At 53.5% G+C, this 18,781-nt stretch overlaps 8 protein-coding genes across 8 annotated transcripts; 5 read left to right on the top strand and 3 right to left on the bottom strand.

Moving 5' to 3' along the window:
* The first annotated feature begins 59 nt into the window (after positions 1–59).
* Positions 60–1,483, top strand: C7974DRAFT_128640 (uncharacterized protein). The gene is made up of 2 exons (XM_046135317.1): positions 60–510; positions 575–1,483. Exons 1-2 carry the CDS (start codon positions 224–226, stop codon positions 1,140–1,142), a joined length of 855 nt encoding a protein of 284 aa, XP_046000316.1. The 5' UTR covers positions 60–223; the 3' UTR covers positions 1,143–1,483.
* On the top strand, positions 1,484–2,706 carry C7974DRAFT_128641 (cutinase-domain-containing protein). The gene is made up of 3 exons (XM_046135318.1): positions 1,484–2,228; positions 2,286–2,403; positions 2,487–2,706. The coding sequence occupies exons 1-3, from the start codon at positions 1,824–1,826 to the stop codon at positions 2,666–2,668; spliced, it is 705 nt and encodes a 234-aa protein (XP_046000315.1). The 5' UTR covers positions 1,484–1,823; the 3' UTR covers positions 2,669–2,706.
* A 1,242-nt stretch (positions 2,707–3,948) lies between these two features.
* On the bottom strand, positions 3,949–4,833 carry C7974DRAFT_304805 (extracellular metalloprotease; the record flags this gene model as incomplete). The annotated part of the gene is made up of 2 exons (XM_046137996.1): positions 3,949–4,027; positions 4,082–4,833. 2 exons carry the CDS (start codon positions 4,831–4,833, stop codon positions 3,949–3,951), a joined length of 831 nt encoding a protein of 276 aa, XP_046000314.1.
* A 1,230-nt stretch (positions 4,834–6,063) lies between these two features.
* Positions 6,064–9,613, bottom strand: C7974DRAFT_128582 (uncharacterized protein). Its single transcript, XM_046135314.1, has 3 exons — positions 8,990–9,613; positions 8,379–8,939; positions 6,064–8,306 (listed from the first exon to the last, which is right to left on the bottom strand). Exons 1-3 carry the CDS (start codon positions 9,501–9,503, stop codon positions 6,313–6,315), a joined length of 3,069 nt encoding a protein of 1,022 aa, XP_046000313.1. The 5' UTR covers positions 9,504–9,613; the 3' UTR covers positions 6,064–6,312.
* Positions 9,614–9,763: 150 nt separating this feature from the next.
* On the top strand, positions 9,764–10,629 carry C7974DRAFT_128597 (uncharacterized protein). Its single transcript, XM_046135315.1, has 3 exons — positions 9,764–10,022; positions 10,154–10,203; positions 10,256–10,629. The coding sequence occupies exons 2-3, from the start codon at positions 10,154–10,156 to the stop codon at positions 10,455–10,457; spliced, it is 252 nt and encodes an 83-aa protein (XP_046000312.1). The 5' UTR covers positions 9,764–10,022; the 3' UTR covers positions 10,458–10,629.
* A 171-nt stretch (positions 10,630–10,800) lies between these two features.
* On the bottom strand, positions 10,801–12,386 carry C7974DRAFT_305054 (maintenance of telomere capping protein 1; the record flags this gene model as incomplete). Its single annotated transcript, XM_046138004.1, has 2 exons — positions 10,801–11,738; positions 11,789–12,386. The coding sequence occupies 2 exons, from the start codon at positions 12,384–12,386 to the stop codon at positions 10,801–10,803; spliced, it is 1,536 nt and encodes a 511-aa protein (XP_046000311.1).
* A 258-nt stretch (positions 12,387–12,644) lies between these two features.
* C7974DRAFT_388199 (uncharacterized protein) lies at positions 12,645–16,167 on the top strand. The gene is made up of 2 exons (XM_046141263.1): positions 12,645–14,209; positions 14,257–16,167. The coding sequence occupies exons 1-2, from the start codon at positions 12,899–12,901 to the stop codon at positions 15,889–15,891; spliced, it is 2,946 nt and encodes a 981-aa protein (XP_046000310.1). The 5' UTR covers positions 12,645–12,898; the 3' UTR covers positions 15,892–16,167.
* A 1,216-nt stretch (positions 16,168–17,383) lies between these two features.
* Positions 17,384–18,625, top strand: C7974DRAFT_128536 (uncharacterized protein). Its single transcript, XM_046135313.1, has 4 exons — positions 17,384–17,668; positions 17,800–17,895; positions 17,946–18,047; positions 18,157–18,625. Exons 1-4 carry the CDS (start codon positions 17,472–17,474, stop codon positions 18,512–18,514), a joined length of 753 nt encoding a protein of 250 aa, XP_046000309.1. The 5' UTR covers positions 17,384–17,471; the 3' UTR covers positions 18,515–18,625.
* The last annotated feature ends 156 nt before the right edge of the window (positions 18,626–18,781 follow it).

Raw genomic sequence — 18,781 nt, 5'->3', positions numbered from 1 at the left:
GGATTCCAGTCCAACGTGTTGCAATGACGACGTCATGAGCGATGCGTAGGTGTACTTAAGACGCTCCGATGCAGAAAGGTTGGATAAGAGAGTGCAACGAGCTGCACAAGCTGACCCCTCCCTCCTTCGTAGACTGCGGATCCGCTGACCCCGCCTGCATGAAGCTCCAGCAGCTTGAACCTGCCTGAAGCCCAGGAAGCATCGTCTGCTTCAGTAACTCATCATGTCTTTGCTCAAGGGTTGCGTTACTGCAGATATCAACTACGCTCCAGCTCTCGACGCGCCAGTACTTACGTCTGAATGGAAAAAGCGGTACCTGGGTGCTGGCGATGAACACACTCGGTCCATGATCATTCGCGATGTCCGTCATAGTGATCAGGATTTCGAATTGGACACCCACGGCTTTACCTTTGTCAAGCTCCCGTCTAAACAGCGAGTCGATGATTCCAGCTCGGAAGAACTGATACGTCAGGAGTATTACCATGAGGTAGAGGCACTGGTGAAGAGCCTGTAAGCTACACCACTTAGGCTTGGGTTACAAAGACCCAATCCGAAGGGTATGCTGACTTTGCAGGACCGGTGCATCCGCAGCTTTTGTCTTCAATCACGTGGTCCGAGCACACTCTTCACCCTCGGACAAAGGCAAGTTAGACGCGTACGGTCGATGGCAAGACGTACCTTCTGGTCACCCTCACGTCGACTACTGTGGGGAGCCTGCGGCTCTGGAAGGCACCAGACAGGAACTCAACCTGCCACCTCAAGTGTCGGCGCTTTTTGACACAAGTTCACGCTACGCATACCTCGGTGCATGGCGTCCACTCAATATCGTCCGTAGGGACCCACTCGCCGTTTGTGATGCTACAACCGTTCCGGACTCCGACTACCGGATCCGCTTGCGGGAATTCCGTAGTGGCGTGAAGTCAGGAAATTACGTCATGTGCCATGCAAAGGAGCAACAACAACACGAGTGGTACTATATGTCTGAGATGACGCCCGATGAGATTGTAGTGTTCAAGGGACATGATACTGATCAGAGTAAGCCAGGTTGGCGATGCCCGCATACGGCATTTAGGCTGCCTATGTCTGAACAAGAGTCTCCAAGAAAAAGCATTGAGACGCGCATTGTGTGCTTTTGGAAATAGCTAAGGACGTTCTCTGCCATGGCTTGTTTCCCGCCACTATTCCTCTCTGATCTACGATGTTAACAGCTCTCCGTAACGCAACGTCCATCAAATTCAAACGATCGCGGGGTAGCGTCGCTCATTATGCCCAAACGGGTAAACTCACGACGGGTCCTTTGCTCCTTCGGCTTTGGGTCAACGTCGATCTGCTGCGAAAGGTTCTGGTCAACGGCAATGAAGGCGGGAAGACTAGCTGTTCTGAGCAGGTCGATGCCAATTACCGGTTGGATATCCAGAAAGGTACAAACTCATATTACGACTCATGCGCTTCACCAGGTGACTGGTCTAAAGAGCTGTGAGACTCGTGGAGAGTCGGCCCCAAAGCAGGGCGGCTGCACCCCAAGCGTATCTAATATCGCCCTTTCTGCTCTCTTCAGGAGGTCCGTGAGATGACCAAGGTCCTTCACACCGGCAGTCGTGGCAAAAGTGGCAGGAGCAGAGCACACCAGCTGGGCGTCGGTGAATTGGGTGCAGCACGGATCAATGAGAAGAACCGTGTTGCCGATGAGACACTTAAATACACCACCGGCTGCCAGTTGTTTGCACTGCAGAGCCACAAGGTCCACGCTCCCACAGTCCATCGCTTACTGCCCTTCATCAAGTCCATCAGTTTACTCTCACTAAACTCACCCGCAATCCACCATGAAGCTCTCCCTGCTTTCCCTCGCCGTGCTCACTGGTGCTCTCGCAGCACCTTCTCCTGTTGCCGACCCCGAGGCCTTCCCCATCTCTGAAGTCCCACGCGGCATCTCTGTTGAGGACCACGCTCTCTCCAAGCGCCAGTACAGCAGCAGCAGCTACAACCAACTCACCGATGGAACTGCCTGCCGCGCCATTAGCGTGATCTACGCTCGTGGAACCGGACAGCAAGGCAACGTTGGCGACTCTGCAGCCGTTGGCCCCCTGTTCTTCAACCAGATTGCCAGCCGTGTTGGAGGAACCAGCCGACTCGCTATCCAGGGCGTCACATACTCAGCAAGTGTAGGCGGATTTTTGCAGGGCGGTGATGCTACAGGCAGCACGACCATGACGAATCTTATCAGCAGCGTAAGTCTAAGATACTTTCACAAAACTTAACAGTCAACAGAAGCTAATGTATACCAGACCGCAACCCGCTGCCCCAACACCAAGATTGTTCTTGCTGGTTACTCCCAGGGCGCACAGCTCGTGCACAACGCCGCTGTCCGCACCTCGGCGGCCAACGCTGCGAAGGTCGCTGCCGGTACGTATTTTCTCTTGTTCTCCCTCAATCTTCACCCAGCTTTCTTCCTACACCCTCCGCAACAAAAGGCTAACCCAATCCAGTCGTCGTTTTCGGTGACCCAAAGCGCGGCCAGTCTTTCGGTTCAATCGCTTCGTCCAAGACACTCACCATCTGCCACACCGGCGACAACATCTGCCAGGGTGGCTCTTCAATCACAGCTGCGCACTTGAACTACCAGCAGGATGCTGGTACCGCGGGAGCGTTCGTTGCAGGAAAGGTCTAAGTATTGACCGTAGCTAGTTTATTGTTCTAATGTGGATATTTACTTTCGTTTTCTTGCTTGCTTGGATGCGATGGTTTACATATGTTCATGAATGTACGAATCTGCGGCATCGACTGATCTCATTGTACTATGAATGTGCTTCTTGTAATGCAATTTTAGCACATCCGCGCTGTCTTTGATGCAAACTGATCCCGGTTCAATACTGTGAGGTTGCGCTCCATAGCTGAACCCGATGGCCAGAGTGTAGTCATCAAATGCCTCGTTGTATTGGAATGATACATTGTCTCTGCTCCTGGTATCTGAACAAAACAGATGATGAAGCAAGATAGAGCAGATCGTCAACTCGGAAGGCCACAATCGCGTGCTTTAGAATTCCTTGTACTGTGTCCCGCGCCGGCAGGGGTCACCTGCTTGCTAGAAGCAGGTGCGTGTGATACAATACAGTTCTGCAGTAGTGTGCATGATCTAGACAACTCGAAAGTAAAGACCTACCGTTTTCTTATCAAGGGAGTCCTTTCCACGTGTGGACTAATTCGAGCAGCTGCCTCATCGGGTCAGTAACAGCGGGCATGGCTGAACTTCTCATTCAAGTAGGATCATTCAATTTCAACAAGAACGTGTTCGTTCCATCGAGCTCTTTGATACCGCAGTACCAGCTGCTCAAAAGCATATGTAGGTAACTGACACATTCGAAACTGAGCTCTCAGATGCTGATGGTTCCGACTCAATGTGACCAAGACATCAATCAGTCCCGCTGATACTATAGGCATCCAAGTCGATCCCATATCATTGGCGTGAACATGCAAGGGACGCTATAATACCGCCATCTAATCGCGAATCTACACATACCTAACTGGGTAGTAGTCACTGCCTGTGCACCTGCCGTTGCAGGAAGTCTATAAGACACGGCCAAGGATCATACATAGCATCAAGACCTTGGTGCTGCACAGGACACTAAGCGAGGGTCAACAGTGCGCGTTATCTATGATGCACCGCGGACGCTTGCACCATCGACCATCAGGGTGCCCATGCGTCCTATATAGACAGCGGGGTGTCCGCCCGCGCCTGCGGTGGAAAACATCGCCATAGAACAAGGTAAGTACAAGGCACATGTTCGAAAATGAAGGTTGCTAATCATGCTCAGATTGGGATATCTAATCGGATCTTCGTAATCATCAGGCCTATATACAACATCCCCGTTCGCTAAACTATGCACATGCGACAACACATCTTCACTTGGACTCTTCGCTCCGCGATAACAAATAGCAGCTACAAAGCGCTTATTTGCCGGCACGGTACTGGTTCCAGTAGCTGAAGATGCGGGTCTCCTGGCCGGTGGTGAAGCCAGTGAAGCAAGCACTAGCAAGAGTTAGCATGGGTCGATTAATATTTGATTAGAAGGGGACAACTTACTCATCGGAGTAGTCCATGTAGTTGGTGACGGGGTCAAGACCGGCCTGGTTGGGGCAGGAATCACGGGTCAACTGGCAGTCGAACGCCTCCGAGGCCTCAGCAGGGGTGTCAGAGACGAAATCGCCGTTGCCGGTGCAGCCACCCTCGAAGGTGTGGTAGAGACCGAGCCAGTGGCCGACCTCGTGGGTGGCGGTGTGGCCAAGATCAAAGGGCTTCTCAGAGCCGCCGGGGACGGTAGAGGAGCGGATGACAACGCCGTCCAGGAAGAAGGCATTGGAGTTGGCGGTAACAGCCTGGGGGAAGTAGGCGTATCCAAGGTACTGGGTGCCGGGAACGAAGTAGACGTTCAGGTCGGCGTAGGTACCCTTGCGAAGAGCCTTCTTCATGGTAAGGTCGGCCCTGTCGTTGGCATAGTTGCTGTTGACAGTCCAGTCGACACCGGCCTGGGAGAACGAGATGCCGTGAGGGGCATACGCGGAGTTCAGGACAGCAAGCTGCTTGTCAAGAGTGGCCTGGGTAAGGTAACCGCTGGCAACAGTCCTGGCAGTGGCAGTGACGTGCCAGTAGACCTTGATGTTGATGGTCGCGGCAGCAGCAGCAAGCCTGGCCCCGCTGGCATTGGACTCAGCCTCGAGGATCTGGAGGTTCTGGGCAACCTGGATCTGCTCAGCAGTAGCATTGGGGGTACCGCAGCTACGCTTGGCCGCCGCAGAGGAGACGAGCAGGGAAACGAGGAGGGTCTTGAGCTGCATATTGACGGCTGGTAGTGACTTGGAATGAGGGAATCGGAGTGTTCAGCTGCGAATCGATGCCATTTCAAGGAGGGTCTCCAGGTATACTTGTACTCATCACTGCCTACAGGAAAAGCAACATCAATGTCAGGAACGGACCGCTTTCGCAGCAACCCGGAGCCAGTCGAGCTCACCACGACGTTGACCTTCCGAAGGAGGCGTCAAGCCGAGCGCAACGTCAATGGAGCTATCCTTCCACCTTGACGCCGATCACATCTTCCGACATCTACCTGCTGTCTTCGTCGCTAAGTTACATTCGACGGCCATTTGGGCGGCGAACTACACAGCACACGCTTCTCTTCCTCAGGCAGGTCCTAATCTCCTCCAGTACCTTTCATCTACTTAAATCGGCTTTAGAAACACTGCAGCCACTCGGCGGTAGTGGTTGAGGGCTGATCCTGGTCCTCGGCCTGAAGGCGCAAGGAGTGATTGGTGGCGGGAGGCACCGTGACTGTGGGGATAGTCGTATTCGCCCTGGCATCTGCACGATCGCGTGCTTAACGTGAGTGCATCTCGGCCTGCTTGAGGAGGAGTGCCGGCATTCCAAGCATTGCCAAGCATTGCCGCGGCGGTCTCGAGGCTCGAACAGGCATGTCAATTGCCGGCACCAGTGTTATTATCGGTGACAAAAGCTTGGGAGTGATAAGGCGCGATAACTGAGGGCAAGATCATCTGCGACTGAGACCTGATGACCTTATCCAGCAGCCGGCGCCAGATCTGCGGCAAACAAAGTTGCGACGATTGTTTGTGGCTGCCCTCAGGGGATGGCAGTTGAGGGCGTGATTCGCGCTGAGATCCGCCGAGCCGCGGAGATTTGATTGTGGCGGGGCGGAAATCGCAGCTTAGTTCCAGCCTTGAACTGACCAATGGCCACCATTCGCCGGAAGGTAGAAAAAGAACGAACAGGGGCGGTGAAGGGCGGGAGCAAGAAACAAGCGGCATTCAAGATTCTACAAAGAAAAAACATCAGGTGACGTCAGCATACTCTTGGAAAATTCACGCACATGTCCCGAATGTACGTTTACCAGAATGCTTTGGAAGAGGAAACCAACATTGTCAGCCTAGATACCGGCCGCCATCCCTCCGTCGACCCTCGAAATTTGTCGGTTGACCCAGCTACCGCCATTGCCGCGGTTAAAGGGTGTAGTATACGAAGTGCGATGCTGCAAAGCTAACAACATGAACTTGTTGACACTATCCTAAAGCAGACATAGAGAGAACTACTCGTGGTAACCCTAAGTTCAACAGTCACGTTGTTTGCCACTGGATCGCCATTGTTGAGTCGATCTTGAGGCGCGGCCTTGTACATTTCGTTGATTCGTGGAGATGAGTAGCAGACTGCACGTGATTCGGAGACTTGCGGTCTCTGCTACGGGACACACGAATGGACAGCATGCAGGGAGCTCTTCATTATCGTCATCTACAATTCTGCTCAAGGTCCTAATAACCCGTTGTTGAGTTTCCACCACCCACTTTGTAGCTCTCTGGCGGGCCGTTGTGACTGTACACGACGCCTCCCAAATCCAATATTACTTTTTGCAGTATAACGTTCGCCTCCACAAGCCAGACCTTCAGCGTGTGCTTTCCCGGCGCCACTTCTCCAAAGTTTGTGGTATTGTACCACGCATTGCGCGCGACTGCTGTGCCCCAGCCAACAGGGAAGTTCGGCTGTGGTTGATCGATGACATACTGGCGACGCTGTTCGGGCTTATCGTCGATTTGCGTGATATAAGCGAGGGGCTTTTTGGGATCAATGTTGAGACTGGGAGACAGAATCAAGGTCACGTTGAGGCCCTTGGCTGCGGTTGTGGGTGTGAATGTCAAAAAGTCGTACTCGATCGTCGGCGCGGTTGCGGAGGTAAGACCTTCGGCTAGTGGATCGTTGAGCTTGATGGCAGAAAGCGTGCGACCGTACTTGGGTAGGGTGATTAAAGACAGGTTTCCCTGGTCTGTCAGGCGGTTGTAGTGCTCTGCTTCGAAGGCCAGTTGACCAGCGGACTCGACGAACCCCTCGCTGAAGTTGGAAGGAATGCTCGTCTTGTTCACCTGCACGATGACTTGCGGCGCGCCGAATTGTGTGCCATAGTCTGTGCTCGAAGAGATGTTCAAGGTGCTTTTCTTGCCGAAATTATCGGGCACCTTAGAAAAGTCAACCTCGACGTAGACGCGAACATCTTCACCATCCGGTTGCATGGTACCGGATGCTTGAGAGAGCTTGATGAAGGGATCGGCAGAGATGTTCCAGTTGAAGGTCTGTGTTCCGACCGAAGCAATCTCCAGCCAGCGCTTGGGGGTGAAAGGTGTAATATCAGGGAGGTTTAGAGAACCGCCTCCGTTTGTGTGCCACGAATCGTCACCAGGAATAGTAGCATTGCTGCCTTCGACGGCAACACCGAGGTCACCGGCAAGACTCCTTTCCCAAGTCTGAACCCAGCGTAGGTACGGTGTAGATTGGCGCATGGGCTGCTGCCAGTACCCTTGGTACCCGAGATGCGTCTGATCCATCATGTGGTTCCATTTGCCGTTGTATAGCTCGTGGTAGCGTTTTGTAAGGTTGTGGTCCTTCTTCATGCCATCAATAGTGCGCTGCATCCACTTGTTGGCGCTGTTCCTTCCCATGCCGCTGTACACAATGTTCCTGGCTCCTGCAACTTGGACATCTACAAAGTTCCCTCCAGCAAGGACACGGTGAAGAACCAACTCATAATAGGCAGGCTGTTGCTCTGCAGGAAGAGCATCGTGGATATCTTGAGCCTTCTTACCAATCTCCTCCCACTGCGCAAGGATACGATCAGCCTCCTCGTAGTTGTGGATACTGTACGAGGAGGGCTCGACCCACTCGAACTTGCGCATGTTTGCAAGGAAGCCATACTCGTCTAAGATGTCCGAAATGGCCTGGGCATGCTCTTCACCGAAATTGCGGGCAGCAAAATCTGCGGTCCACTGAGGGACCGAATTCTCATCGTATGCGTCAATGTCGTAGGCAATATCAAACCAGTGGCTGATGGCCACTTCGCTCGGCTTGATATCACCAACATTCACAATCCAGATCCTGTCCGCGTCGCGATCTTTGGCCAATCGCATCTGCTCGTATGTTTTTTGCAGTTGAATTGTGTCGATCCACTTGTAATTACGCGAGTCCCCAACGTAGTCGAAGTGGTAATAAACACCGGCACCACCGGATCGCTTCTTCTCATCACCCACAGGCAGTCTCCTGATGTTCTGAAAGTTGTCTTCGGTCCACAGGAGTGTGACGTAATCAGGAACCTTCATGCCAGCCTCAAAGTAGTCTTGAACCTCCTTGTAGAGACACCACATTTGCGGCACATCCGAGGCATTGCCGTGAATTTTGTTAAGTATGTCTTGTTGCGCGTCCACAACGGCTTCAAGTACGCTGGTTTGTACATCAGAAGACATAGCTGTGTCGTGGTAGCCTGCAGTGAATTGTCAGCATGCATTGTGGCATTTGGGCATTGCGTGCCACCCGTCTCAACGATTCTGCTTACCTCTCATTCCAACCGTGACAACATTTTCGTAAGGCGCAGCTCGCTCAGCACCTTCGTAGAAGTAGTCGTACAGCGTAGCATTGTTGGTCGCCCACTGCCAGCCAGACTCGCTGCCTTTAGCAACCTTGCTCCACTCAGCGGTGGCACGTACCATGGGCTCAGTATGCGATGTACCCATGACAATTGCGTATTCATCTGCGAGCGGCTGATTACGTGGGTCATCTACGTTGAACATCCCGTTCCACATAGCTGGCCATAGGTAATTGGCCCTTGACCTGAGTAACAACTCGAAAACGTGAGCGTAAAAGTTGGCTCCGAAAGGGCTGTTGTTTCCATACTTGGGGTACTTGATGTTAGCCCATCCAGTCAATGCTGGCGCTTCATCGTTAATGAAGAAACCGCGATACTTGACGGAGGGAGTCTTCTGAACTTTGATTGTATCAAGCGCGTATACCTCGGCGTGGCTCTTCGCAGGCACGTCAGCGAACCAGTGCCACGGAGAAACACCGATCTGCTCAGACACATCGTAGATACCGTAGATTGCACCTCGACGATCGCTACCTGTAGGATATCAGACTTAGAACCGCGGCCATCGTTACAAGACAGCTTACCGGCGATGACGAGCGCTTGATCAGTTCCCTCCAGTGGGTTCTGCACGAGAGCACTGACGTACGCTTCCCATTGCCCTTCGATCTCACTGACATCGAGTTTCCCACTGGCTACCAGCCCGTCAATCAAGCTCGAGTTGCCAATCGTGCCAATGATGATGGCGGTTCTACCAGTGCGGTTTCCCCTCGTTCCGGTGCTCCAGTCACTACTAATACCTGTAACATTGAAGATCGTAGACGCATTGGCCGTGGCTGTCCCGGTGGCTGTCAAGGTGCCGTTTGTTTTCGTTACCCGTCCAAAATCGATGGCGAGATCGTGCGCCGCTCGCAGGACACCAGGCCAATCTCCAGCATCAACATGGATGTTGGCGGGCGATGAGCCAGTGGCCAGAATGTGACTCCCATTGCCAGCAGTGAACTCGACAGTAGGCTTTCGGAAGCTTTCAACGGCAGTTGTGGGAGCGAACAGGCAGGCCGAGAGCACAACGCTCAACATTCGGCGTGGTGAGAGCTCCATGATGCTAACAAGATACACTGGCTCGTGCTACTGATCCGTTCACGGGGGTCCTTGCCTCTTTATGCATGCCAGGACATTATGAGAACATATTAGCCAGGTTTACAAGCACCCGCAGGTACGATCGGCTCCAATGGACTGGTGATCCCTCTGCTTCGCGCGTCTTCGTCGCCCAATATCCAGGAACGAGTAACGGTCCGAAGTGACGTGCACCAGAGCACCGGCTATAGTCGAGGATAAATTCGTAGATCATCATCACTTCCCCAGCTTCGTGAAGTGTGGGGCAGTACATAGCCGCCAACGCAAGGCGCTCCAGGCAAATTATCCCGAACTGATCTACTTACGCAGGCGAGCATAGTACAAACGCATCGCTGCATGTTGTCTTGCATTCTGCAAATATTCCGGAGGGTGCGCTCGATTGTACATTATTCACTGCAATTGTCTGAATGGGACAGGCTGCAGGGAGCGGCCTTGGTGGTGGATCTTCGGAACAGCGGACTTGAAGACGAGAGGCTAAATTAGGTATTCCCCTCCTTTACGCTAGCGGCGCGCCAAGCCGAAACTTTGTCGCGCCGAACATTTTCCAGAATTGCGCGCGAACTACAGCTTCTCAAGTAAGCCCCACGCATACCAGCCTAATTCGAGATTCCAAGATGGCACAGGGCGCAGTAAAGAAGTCCAAGCCCGCTGCGGCGTCCAGGAAGTATGTCCACTTCGCTCTTCAGGTCTGTTGCCTTTGCTAATTGTTGTTACAGACCCTCGAAGACTGGACCTAGGCCCGGACAGAAGGTCATTAAGCCAAAGAAGGCGACTTTGATTTCGCAAAACAAGATCAAGAAGAAGAGCGCCGCCGGCCTCGTTGGCACGACCGAAAAATTCCTGGCGGAGAAAGCAGGTCATTTGGAGATACTGAGGGGTGGAAAGAGAGACAAGAAGGAGGGCGCAAAGGGCAAATGAGCTGTGATTTTGACCGGAGGTTGCTAAGTCCAAAGACTCGGTCCGTCTTGGGGAGCAGAACGTCTAGCACTGTAAAGGCTATCCATCGATACCTCTGCATTTTGCCACAGATCTGGCCGCGAGTTGGCGTTCAAGGTTGCAGGAAGCTGCTGCGCTGAGTGCGGCATGCTTCTGCATCAGTATGCTATTTGACGAATAGCTGTAATCAGCTCCATTATGTGGCAACATGGGATGTAAAGGTCGAGTGGAGTCAGTCAAGACTCTTGTGGAAAAAAGCGACTGTCGAGTCCGCTGGGGGTAATAAATCCTGTCGCTCTGCAACATGCAATGAAAAGTATATCTCTCAGATGATTCCAGCTCGTGCGGCTTCGCCAGCGCCATCTTCGAGGTTTGCCTCCCGTGCTTTGCCCCTCCCAAGACTGCCCTCTCCAACTCCCATGCGACGTGCAACGTAGCGCTGCGCAACAATACCAACGCTAAGACTGATCGTCTCTTCCATCCACTCGGACACCCACTCACGAGGATCCACGCCTCCACTCTCGATAATCTCGCTGATCTCTTGCGGAAGGTGTTGTGCCTCACCATCAGCTTCAGTGCTTGCGGGTGCGTCAAGCCACTCGGCCCATTTCGCAGGGAATGATTGGCTGACCGTCTTGAGGCTGATACCGTGAACAGGGTCATACAAATATACAGCAAAGACGACCACATCCTCATCGTCCTTTACCTCCTTGATGACATTCTCTGTCGTATCCGTTGATGTGGAGGCCCCAAAGAGATCTGTAGGGACCGGGTAGCTGATAGCTTGGATGGCGATAAAAATATCGCTGCTCCGCACAGGGACTGTCTCGCTGAGGACTTCTGTAGCTTGTTTCGCAGCGGCCTCAATGCCTCCCCGAGCGGCGAAGAACTCATCGGCATAGGACTCGGCGCTCACCTTTGTGAGCTTCGTGCCTTCAACCAGGCCCTTGACTGTGCTGAGGTCTCGCTTGTCTGCGTGGCGCCACCAAGGACCATCATTCCAACCACCTCCACCACCTCTGTATCCATCGAGTGAGCCACGCTGCTTCAGTTCCGAGCCACGTTGGATGACTAGTAAGTCGCCGCCCTCAACCTGAGCCATAACGGTAGAGAAGGTCTGGTAGACGATGGGATCAAGCGAGGGGTAGCCGACGAGATCATGAGTAATGTGAATTTGCAGTCGTTCATGTTGGGCGATCGGTGGGGCGAGGGTATGCAATATGTTGGTGAAAGTCGGCATTGCGTGTTTGCTCAACTCTCCGCCTGTACTCTGTCAGCATAGCCATGTTGGACTATAGACGATGGTGGCCTACCCATGCCACGGAGTGCGCCGACATTGCCACGCACTTGTTCTGCCCAGCGCTGTGCTTCCTGGTTCTTCTGGAGCTCTTGATAGGCCGCCTCTGCTTGCTTTTTCGCAGCGTTCGCAGCTTCGGTAGCGGTATTCAAGATGCCGCCCCATCCTCCACCCCACCACGAGCCGCCTGCCGATGCTGGTGCCTCTGCCGCCAATGCAGGTGCTGCTGTGGCTGGCTCCTCCTGAGTGGGGGCAAAGCTCTGGTGGAATGATCGTGCGCTATCTCCCGACTTCCTTGGTGGTGCTGTTCGGTCCTCGCTGGTACGAGCTGAGCCAGTAGAGGATGGCGTTGCAACATCGGCGCCTCGCCTGTTGCTTGAGGCTGTCGAAGAAGATAGCTTGGGTGTGTTTGGACGACTTGTAGGTCGCAGTCCTTCTGGGCGCTGCAGTTTGCCTAAGTCTTCGAGCTCCTCGAGCCCTTTTAGCGCGTCGTCTTCTTGAGGCAGCTTCTGTCGAGGGGCCTTGGGTCCCTTCTTTGGCGGTGGGGCAGCTGGTGTCTCTGCTCCAAGCAGTTCAAGCTCCGCAAGCTCCTCCTCGACCGTCTTTGGCGGCATTATCGGTCACAAGCGTCAGACAATAGCAATATAGATTAGGTGGCGATAATGACCTAATAGAGAGTGAGGGTGAAGTTGGCTGTTATTCACCGACAGCTGGGACAATAAGGTGACATTGCTCTCTCGCCCTATTGTTTGGGAGCTCCCGTTCGGCGAGATGCCTGTTGCTTTAGCGCGGAGCTGCAATTGGCTACAGACGTAGTGGCCAAGGCTGAACGGAAGAAGCAGCCACGACCGCCTCAGACAAAGATCATCACACATCACGTCCCTTACTACTGACTTTGGTCCATTTTCTCTACTTGAATCCTCGTATCAACCAACTGCACACATTTACTCAGCTTTGTTGCCAGTGCGCGGAGTTTGATTCATCTTCTGGTCGCGCAGGTTTTCCGCCTCCCTGACAGGCTTGGATCTGCACTACGCCTCCTCGGGAGTGTTCATGCAGACCTCGATTCCAACAACCATACGAGCGCAGCACTTGCGCGCTCAATCGTCGCTAGACATTGAGTCAAATGCCAGCACCACGTAATCTTCCCGCTCGTTCTTCACAGCGACGCAATTCTGTTCAAGATGATATGGCTGCGCGGACCCGTTCCACTCGAGGAGCACCTGCAGCCAGATCCGAGACCACAGAAGTCGTTGCACCAAAACAAAGTCCACACAAGCTGAGTCCAACCATCACAAGAAAAACTACTCGTTCTGCATCCAACATCTCAAGCCAGCCATCATTTACTGATGCTGCGCCCGAGGTCTATGCTTCATACGAGCGTCCATTTTTGATGGTGTTCGGCCTGTCACGCGAATTCTTCAACGGTCTCAAGAAGCATCATGGCAAGCTCCCGAAGGAGCGCAGGAACCCTGAAAGTGCTGTGCAAGAATCGCCAACCTCAGATGAAGATTCTGAGTCTGAACTGGAGGAAAGCGCAGACGAGAGCGAGGAATCGGCTGATCTCGCACCCAACACGTCACACTCTGCCTCCAGAGGAAGAGGCCGTGGTGGACGCGGCGGGCGCGGTGGAAGAGGAAGAGGCGGCCGTGGCAGGGGACGCGGACGAGGACGCGGAGGCCTGAATCGAACCATTTCGCCCACTCGATCTCGTCCATCACGAAACGCAGCACCCGCATTTCCGCTAACAGAGGAAGATGATGGTCTGTCCAATCAAACCACGCCAAACGGCGAGGGCTTGGCATCACCACTCCCGAACGAGGATGAGCAAATGACAGATGCATCCGAACCGACTAATGGCTTGGGGCTGGACGACGATATCGACAGCGATCTTGAGGATGGGTCCATTGGCAATGCGCATATGGAATCAATGACGCCAGCTGGTTCGCCACCTTCTACGACTACCCCCCATGGTTCACCTCCCAAAGGTCTGCTTAACGCTATACTCGATGGCACATATACTCCTTCATTGGTCGCAGACCCTGCACCTAGGCCATCTAAGAGTGCCACGAAGAACAAAATTCCCAAAATCTCATTGACGACAGGTTCCAACTCCCAAACCCCACGTGATTCGGCTTCGACACCTGCAGAGGCCCTCAGAACGCTCGATCCTGAAGACGACATCCTTACCGACCAAGACCTTTCTGGTCCCTGGGCTGATGACTTTGAACCACAACCCCTGGACGACTGCGAGGACATGGCCGACTATCTGCTCCAAAGAAGGTACCAGGCAATGTCTGATGTCAACAAGATCGTCGCAGCTCTCAACAAGTTTCCCGTTGCCCAGAGAAGTACAGACAACTTGTATGCCCTGGCAGAGAACGCTCAGTATATTCTTAAATGTTGGCAGGATGAGTATCTTGAGCTTGATGCGCGGGTAAGTTGCACATCGAAGGAATTGATATTTGGACTAACACTTGCAAGACCGCGCCCCACATGCACCCGCCAAAGAAGGCCTGCAATAGTGGACGGATCCCTATGGCATCACAGATATTTGAAGACACTAAAGAAGCGGATCTCTACGGCTATGCTTTCGATCCGAAAAAACAGCCTGGGTGTCAAGACCCATGGGCACAGCGTCCAGGTGTCGAAAAGAGCGGTGGACGAGAGCTCCGAACACGTCGTGCGCGCGACATGCTGGACTCTGCAGCCGCAAGTGAAGAGGAAGAAGAGGACAACGAAGGTCGTGCATCAAGGAGACAAAGGAAGCCGCCTCGCAAGTTCGACGGTACTGATGTAGTGACAGGAGTGTCTACCCCCAAAAAACACAGTGGGTGGGGTGGTGCCCGTAAAAAGGGCGTCAGCAGATTCGCCTTGAATGCATCTGAAACCCCAGAGCCTGACAGCAGACCTGCTAAGCGAGCTAGGACTGCAGCTGCTTCTGCACTGCATCAACGTCTTGTGCACGAGAGTGTACGCGAAAGCTCGGTAGCGACGACATCTGGCGACGAGGGATCGTCGACGATGGATGTTGAAGAGTATGCAGACACGAACACTAAACGTGGGCGACCACCGGGAAGCAAGAACACAGGGCGTCGCAGCGATTTCGGTATTAAAAAGGGTCCACGAAAGAAGGCTACAGATCCCAGTACTCCAGTGCCATCAGCGCACGGTCCAAACGCTCCTCCACCAGCACTGCAGTCACTGAGCGCAGGTCAAGGTCAGTTCTCCATTGATACACAGCCTTTTTCAGATGCACCTCCCTTGCCAGCACCGAACTCTGCTGAGACGGTCTTCCAAGCTACTCCGCAACCTGCCGCCGCACAAGACGGCGCTCTCGCACACCCAAGCGAGTCAAGCACGCCAGATGCATACATGCTCACGGCTCCATTGAGCCAGTACACTAACGTGCAGGGTGATGACGCTTCGCCAGCATCAGGTTCGAGACGGAAGCCACGCGTTAAGAGCGAAAAACGTAGCCAATCGATGACTATATGGTGGGCGGAACGCAAGGCGCGCAAGAAAGAGCAGGATGAGAAAGAGGGCAGGCCCCCAAAGCCACCGACATCGCGATCAAACTCCTCGAGTGGACGAAGAGGTGGGCGGGCAGCTGGAGGGCCAAGTGCAACTGCCACGCCTGTGTCGACACCGCCGGAAGCTCATCGGCCTTCTCCGGTACATCACCAAGACCATCAGTACCCGCCAGAAGCCTATTCAATGCATGGACCATTGCCACCGCTGACAGTACCATCACCTCACATGACCTACGCTTCGGCACCCCTGCACCATCCCATGTTGCTGCAATACTCCCCACTTGCTGCACTTCCGTCAGGAGGATTTCCAGGCTACTCAGGCCCGCCGTCACTGCATTCACACCTTGGACCACGTGCGCTTGCTCCCGCTCCACAGCAACTACCCGCATATCCGAGCCCCTACGGACCGCAGAGCCCTGCTGGCCCCCGCCCACGAAGTAGCGGTCGCAGCGGTCCTCCGCCGCTAGCGCCTGCACCACCGCAACATTATAGTCCGTATGCACCGGTGAGTATGGGCAGAGAGATGCCATTTAAGGTCATGGTACCAGGCCCCCCACCTCATGACGAGAGAAGAGGTAGCCGCTAGGAGCAGCTGTCACAAGAGAGAGAGAAATACGAGGTTATTGTTATCGATGATTAGCGTTCTTCTTTTGATACATTAGCACAGAGGCTATGCATGGCGTTCCCCTCGCCGGAGTGCAGTGCGGTGTAGATCACTCGGGTACTTACACCTTGAATATATGTTAGTGTCAGCATTCCACTTCTAAGATCCTCTCGTCGATGCATAGCCATGTCTCCGTCACGCCCACAGCCCAGCATGCCCCATAAGTAGATGAGATCATAGCGCAAGTGTTTCGCCGGTCCTGGTATGTCATTACTGATATAATGTCGCAAGTATACCATTGCACTGGCCGTGGCGACGAGTGTGAGATGCCTGTCTCTGTCGGACTCGGAGTTCCGATCGTCTAGTCACATCCCGGTTGCCGCCCATTTCTGTCCATCCCGCTCCGCAACACTCTAGTCCCTTGTGAACACGTTCCGCAATCGTTTTGTTATTGCAAAGACCGACACATCGGATAGACCCATGGCTGCTGCCTGGCTAAAGCTCCGTTGCAGCCTGGGATATCGAGCATCCAGACAGGATCGCATAGCGTTGATGATGACATGTTATTGTCGTGTGTAGATCAGGTCCCGCATCACGTAGACAAGCGACAATGGAAAGCGAGGAAACGAGGCTGTTACATCATGTGATAGAACGAATCTGCCTCGCCTTTTTGGGACAGACTGACGACCTAGGCGCGCAGGGGCCGAAGCGAAAAGAAGGATCAAGTGGGGCTTAACGGCGGCGTAGCCTACCCGTTCATGCCGAACCATCGTCCGCGACACTACCTAAACCACTGACATTGCACAATCCTACATAACAGCTGGCATGGCTTGTCTGGCCCCTGCAAAAGCCGCCGTCGTGGCAATATGGACTGCCACAAGCCTAGCAACTCAGGCGTGCCACGCGCGACGAGGCGAATGGCAGCAAGACTTCCTCTCATCACACAGCCTCCCTGCGAACTATCGCCAAACCATCGGCCGCAAGAACGTGTTGCAGCTCTAAACTGACGGTTTGCCTGATGAGTCCACCCTTGGCCATTGGTTTCACTGTACTCCATTCGCAACTCGGTGCCAAATATGGCTCAGGTCTACCTTTACCGCCCCCGTCTTGAGACAAGCCTGCTTCTGCGGGAAACCTGGCAACACATAAACCGGCGGCCCAAACATCACGAACATGGTGATTGTGTCTTACACATGTCCAAGTCCAAGGCCTCCCATGATCTGGACGAGCCTCAAGCGTGGCCTGTGGAGACGGTGCACAACGGTCAAAGAGTCATGGTTACGGTGACGAGAGGAGGGATCATGGGGGCCATGAAACTAGGAAGAGATGGAAATCGCGGTGACGGATTTCAAGTGATGTGCTTGCTGCCTGAATTGGAACGATGATAATCGCATATAAGATGCAAAGTCCAATCTCGAAGAATAGGCATCACACACCTTGGAGCCTGAGCTATCGTCCATTCAGCCATATCGAAGCCATCGCTATATAACCAAACAGCCTCCAACTACCACACCTACCTGGGTACTGTTTCGCTACGCGGACGTCATTGTCGCGTCGTTTCGATGCCCTCTTCATTCTACCTTGTCGAGACTATCACCCAGGTCTTTGGAAACGCGCCGCACCTTGTGTTGTCCATCGTCAGTCGCTATCAGACATCTGGACCCGTCGCGAGGAGATCATTTTGCAATATGACCGGCGGCCGTAGCTCGAGTGAGAAAATGCGTAGGGAGCCTAACCCAGAGCCACCGGCAGCACCTCCGTAAGTATTCCTTTCAATCTCGCGAGTCAAAGGAGCGCTCGTGCACAGCACTATTCTAGCACAAGGTTATTTCCAGCATCGTGCCCTCACAGCCCCACTCGGAGTTGCGTCCGCTAACGATTGGCCAATAGGATCATCATCCTGGCCGAAAATAGCAGCCCATGTGGATCTCCGCCTCAGGAACAAGACCCTGACTTCGCGCCACACCCGCATACGTCATTTTCACGGTCCGTATAGCCTCCCTTCAACAAGTACTTGTCCCCTAACAAGTCATCAGGTCTTATTTTCCGACACCAAGAAACAACGTTTCGGGAGGCCTGACATCTGTTTCGGACAGTCTCAATCCAAAGCCCCAACCTGAACCACATCCGGCACCACCGTAAGTCGCTGCCTTCGATTATCCCCTCGTTCTGTGGCGAAGCACGCGACAATCTCCTGTTTGAGCAGCAGGTCACTGCTGTCCTTTCCAGCTACTGACGACTCCGCAGCGTCATTATCCTTTCCCATCACAAGCGCTCAGCGTCTTCGTCTCCACCGCGCGCTTCATCTTTCGCCTCATCGCGTCGACGGACATCCGACGGCCCCGAACTTGACAGCCCCCCTGAAACCACCTTCGATACTACAAACGAACGCTACGCTATGGGTTCCAAAGCCAGCAAAATTTCACCAAAGGGTGGAAAGCTACAGTCGTCACAGGAAAAGAAGGACAAAGAAGAGATGAAGGAGCCGACGAATTACTACACACACAGGAGTAAGAGCATGAGGAGAAAGGCTGGCAAGGAAGCCAAAGGTGATGGTGCAGGCGGCGTCAGCTTAGGGTCTGGTGGTGCAGGTGGTGCGGTGTAAAAGCGTGGTGACGGACGCAACAGAAGATGTGCTTTGTTTGACCCGCGACATGGACAGGCGTTATATTGGCGTTCATGTGTCTCAATTGGAAAGAGGACTGCATACTCTCATATTCTTAGTCACCTTATTGCAATCTCTAAATGCAAATCCTAGCATGCTCATCTCAATCCCTGTACAAAATGCCACCTACGATTTTGTAGACGCTCATTAGATGGAGGCACTTATAAGGAAGACAGCATAGGTAGTATTTGCTGTACACCTGCCACA

Source organism: Boeremia exigua, assembly GCF_020726555.1.
Source record: "Boeremia exigua strain MPI-SDFR-AT-0100 chromosome Unknown C7974scaffold_3, whole genome shotgun sequence".
Lineage (NCBI taxonomy): Eukaryota > Fungi > Ascomycota > Dothideomycetes > Pleosporales > Didymellaceae > Boeremia > Boeremia exigua.
Note: the sequence above shows the minus strand (reverse complement) of the source record. Positions and strands in the feature narration are given on the sequence as shown.